The sequence below is a fragment of the Bison bison genome, unplaced genomic scaffold, assembly GCF_000754665.1.
Source record: "Bison bison bison isolate TAMUID 2011002044 unplaced genomic scaffold, Bison_UMD1.0 scf7180017864224, whole genome shotgun sequence".
Classification (NCBI taxonomy): Eukaryota; Metazoa; Chordata; class Mammalia; order Artiodactyla; family Bovidae; genus Bison; species Bison bison.
The window spans coordinates 6,068,970-6,073,147 of NW_011494796.1; the positions used below are offsets into that span (position 1 = coordinate 6,068,970).

At 48.9% G+C, this 4,178-nt stretch overlaps 1 protein-coding gene across 1 annotated transcript in view; it reads left to right on the plus strand.

Moving 5' to 3' along the window:
• Window positions 1-4,178, plus strand: part of IGF1R (insulin-like growth factor 1 receptor) — a 300,375-nt gene that overhangs the window by 263,075 nt on the left and 33,122 nt on the right. The window contains 2 exon segments of the mRNA XM_010845844.1: window positions 42-59; window positions 3,348-3,631. Of these exon segments, the coding sequence (XP_010844146.1) occupies window positions 42-59; window positions 3,348-3,631 (302 nt within the window).

The window sequence follows — 4,178 nt, forward strand, 5'->3', positions numbered from 1 at the left end:
TCAGGACCTCCTTCCACACCGCCTTCTTCGTGCCCGGGTACCGCCATTTTCGTGCCCGGGTACCGCCATCTTGGTGCCCGGGCACCGCCATCTTTGCACCCAGGCCCCACGTCCTCCGCGATGCCGCCGCCCCCACCACTGCCCACCTTGCGCAGGTTTGACAGCCCGGAAGTGAGGCCCCGGGGGCCATCACGGAGAGACCACAGGGCGGGCGATCGGCTGGGCAGGTGGGCGCTCGGCCCTGTCAGACGGGCCAGGAGCTCGCAGCCTGCGCTGTGGGGGCCTCAGGATGACAGCCGGCCAGCCCGCTGTGGGCTCAGGGAGCGGCAGGCAGCGGCCACGAGCAGACACCAGCAAGTGAAGGAGCCGGGGTTTGGGCCCTTCCTGCACCTCCCTGCCGGACTCCCAGCCTGGCCAAGGAGGGGCGAAGTGAGAAGGAGAAACTGAGTCAGTTATGAGAGGGGCTCCACTTCAAAGCGTAACTGAGCACCACAGGGTCCCTTGAAAAAGTTTGTGAAGCCGTGCCAAAGACAGCCTTTCCAAGACAAACAGCTCAACCCCAGAGCATCTATCTTCTCTGTTGCTCCAGCCGCCACTTCTGCCAAGTGGGGACAAAATGGAGGAAAATAAATGTGTAGAGCAGAATTATTCAAGTTGCCAAAAGCTGGGAACAACCCATGTGTCCACCAGCAGATGAAGAGATGAACCAATGTGGTCTTTCCCTGCGGTGGAATATTCAACCATGTAAAGGAATGAGATTCTAAACAACAGGAATGAGCCTTGAAAACACTATGCTGAGTGAAAGCAGCCAGATACAGACATGTGTGTGAAATATCCAGAACAGGCAAATTCATGGCAACGGAAAGTAGATTACAGATTACCAAGTGCTGGGAGAGGGAAAATGGGGAGTTACTCCTTACTCTGTGTAGAACTTGTTTGGGGTGATGAAAGATTTTGGTGATGGTTACACAGCGTTATGAATGTCATCATTGACACTGAATTTTACCCCAAAAGTGGTTAAAATTATAAAGTTTTGTTAGCTTTTTAAAAGTTTTTTTTATTTTAAAAGTTTGTTTTACCACAACAAAAAATAGTTAAAAATCAAAAACAGAGGGACATTCAACAGGGCAGCCTTGTAGTGTCTGGGGAAGGAGATAGAAACGGGGTGGTGGCTGATAGTGCCTTTTTCTTTCTGAAAAATTGTAGCACAGGGTTTAGAAACAACCTCGTGCCTGAAGTCTGGGCAGAGGAGCAGGATCCAGGCCAGCGTTTTACCTGCAAGCCCGTTTCCCCACCCCCGTGGTGTCCCTGTTGCCAGCGCGTTCTCCTGGGCGTCCGTCTTCTCCCAGCTCCCCACCCGCAGGGATACCAGCGGCCCCCGGCTTCTGTTTACGCTGCATTTGCTTTGCCCTCAAAGGCAAAGGTTGTAGCAACAGAGGGTTTTGAAAGAGACTTCTGTTTTCTGTCAAGTGACCTTCCTGGTATTTGTATACTAGTCAAAGATAGACATTTTACTTTAGAAGTCTTTAAAACAGGAAATCGACCTTTTAGAAGTGGAGGCACTAGCTTTTTCTTTTTTTTTCTTTTTTCCAGAATAAACTCTGGGTTGTTTAACAGCTTTCTTCCCCCTCCTTTCCTCTCCTGCCATTGAAACCATAGCACCTCCTGCCCTGCCCCACCAGTGACGTGTTCTCACAGTGGATGTTAGGGCTGCTGCTCACACGTTAGACGAGATGTTCTGTATGTTGTGCATGCTTTCAAGAATCAGGAAGTTTGAGGGAGGTTAGAAAAGAGCTCAAAGATGTTTTCAAACTAGAACCCAGGTTCAGTGGCTTTTCCACCACCCAGATTCATTAACAGTGAATTTGGGGTCTGGGTCTTCCTCCCAACAAACCAGGAAAGGACTGGTTCACAATTGGAAGAGGGGTACAATGAGGCCGTATATTGTCACCCTGCTTATGTAACTTATATACATCATGCAAAATGCTAGATGAACCACAAGCTGGAATCAAGGTTGCTGGGAGAAATATCAACAACCTCAGCTATGCAGATAACACCAGCCTAATGACAGAAGATGAAGAGGAACTAAAAAGCTTTTTGATGAGGGTGAAAGAGGAAAGTGAAAAATCTGGCTTAAAACTCAACATTTGGACTTCCCTGGTGGCTCAGTGGTAAAGAATCTGCTTGCCAATCTGGGAGGAGCCCACATGCTGCAGAGTGACTCAGTCCATGCTCCACAGGTTTTGAACCTGCGCTCTAGAGCCCATGCCCTGCAGCAAGAGACGCCTGAGCACTGCAGCCAGAGAAAAAGCCCACATAGCACCAAAGACCCAGCACAGCCAATAAATAAGTAAATAATTTTAAAAAGAATGTAACATTCAAAAAACTAAGATCGTAACATCCAGTCCCATCACTTCATGGCATATAGATGGGGAGAAGTGGAAGCTGACTGACTTTATTTTCTTGGGCTCCAAAATCACTGTGGAGTGTGTGACTGCAGCCATGAAATTAAAAGATGCTTTTTCCTTGGAAGGAAAGCTATGACAAACCTAGACAGTGTATTAAAAAGTAGAGACACCACTCTGCCAACAGAGGTCCATATAATCAAAGCTATGGTTTTTCCAGTAGCATGTTTGAATATGAAAGTTGGACCATAAAGAAAGCTGAGCGCTGAAGAATTGATGCTTTTGAACTGTGATGCTGTAGAAGACACTTGAGAGTCCCTTGGACTGCAAGATCCAACCAGTGAATTCTAAAGGAAATCAACCCTAATTATTCACTGGAAGGACTGATACTGAAGCTGAAGCTCTGATAGTTTGGCCACCTGATGATGAAAGCCAACTCATTGGAAAAGGTCCTGATACTGGTAAAGATTGAGGGCAGGAGGAAAAAGGGGCAAAAGAGGATAAGATGGTTGGATGACATCACTGACTTAACAGACATAAGTTTGAACAAACTCCAGGAGACAGTGAAGGACGAGGAAGCCTGGTGTGCTGCAGTCGATGGAGTCGCAAAGAGTCGGACACGACTGAGCGACTGAACAACAGCCATCGAGTAACCACTCAGGGAGCAAGAGGGTGGTTTGCATGGTGAGGCTGAGGTTTGTAGTGCAGAGAAAGCAAAATAAATGATGAGGCAGGAAATCCCCATGTAAGAAAGCAAAATAAATGATGAGGCAGGAAATCCCCATGTAATTTGTTGGTTGTTATACAAGGGGGTTGAATAGCTCCTTTTATTCCAAGGTGAAGATTTTTTTCTTTTCTTTCTCTCACTCTGGCTCGAGTCAGAGGAAAGACAAGAGAGGTAGAAGCCCTCACTTACAAGCCACGTTTCTCTCTTCCTTGCAGACCCGAACGGAAGCGGAGGGAGGTCATGCAGATCGCCAACACCACCATGTCCAGCCGGAGCAGGAACACCACGGTGCTGGACACCTACAACATCACAGACCCGGAAGAGCTCGAGACCGAGTACCCTTTCTTCGAGAGCAGAGTGGACAACAAGGAGAGAACTGTCATCTCCAACCTCCGGCCTTTTACTCTGTACCGAATCGACATCCACAGCTGTAACCATGAGGCTGAGAAGCTTGGCTGCAGCGCCTCCAACTTTGTCTTTGCAAGAACCATGCCTGCAGGTACAGTGTGATCCAGCTCACCCACACCCAACCTAGTGGAGCAGACTGATCTGAAGAGACAGAGGCTGACACTCTTAGTCTCAGTCCTGCTGATTAAAGAACAGTGGTCATTTACATGTGACTTGGAAGCCCAACAGGGAATGGCATCCATGCATATCGACCCCACTCCCACCCTAGTCTCTCCATGCAAAGTACTTTGAGAGCAGGGAGCTTGATTCAGGATCGACTCTTTTCCTTCTTCTCGTGGATGTGCATTATGCATTCCCACAGCCCTTTTCTGCCAGGCCCCTCCCTAAGTTTCCATGAAATCCCCAGTGTGCGGCCCTGATTCAGAGTGAGCATCACTCCTCAGGGGCAGCTCCCATGCAGTCTTTGGTCCTGCTTGCTTAATCTTCACCTTCCCCTTGTAAGTTAGAAGCTGCCTATGGCTCAGACAGCCACACATCCACCTTTCAGGATGGACGAACTGCAGCATTTGCTTCCCTGCAGAGCTGGCAGGGAACACAGAGTGTCTGCGTCTGGGGATGGGGCCTCCTGGGGTCGGGTC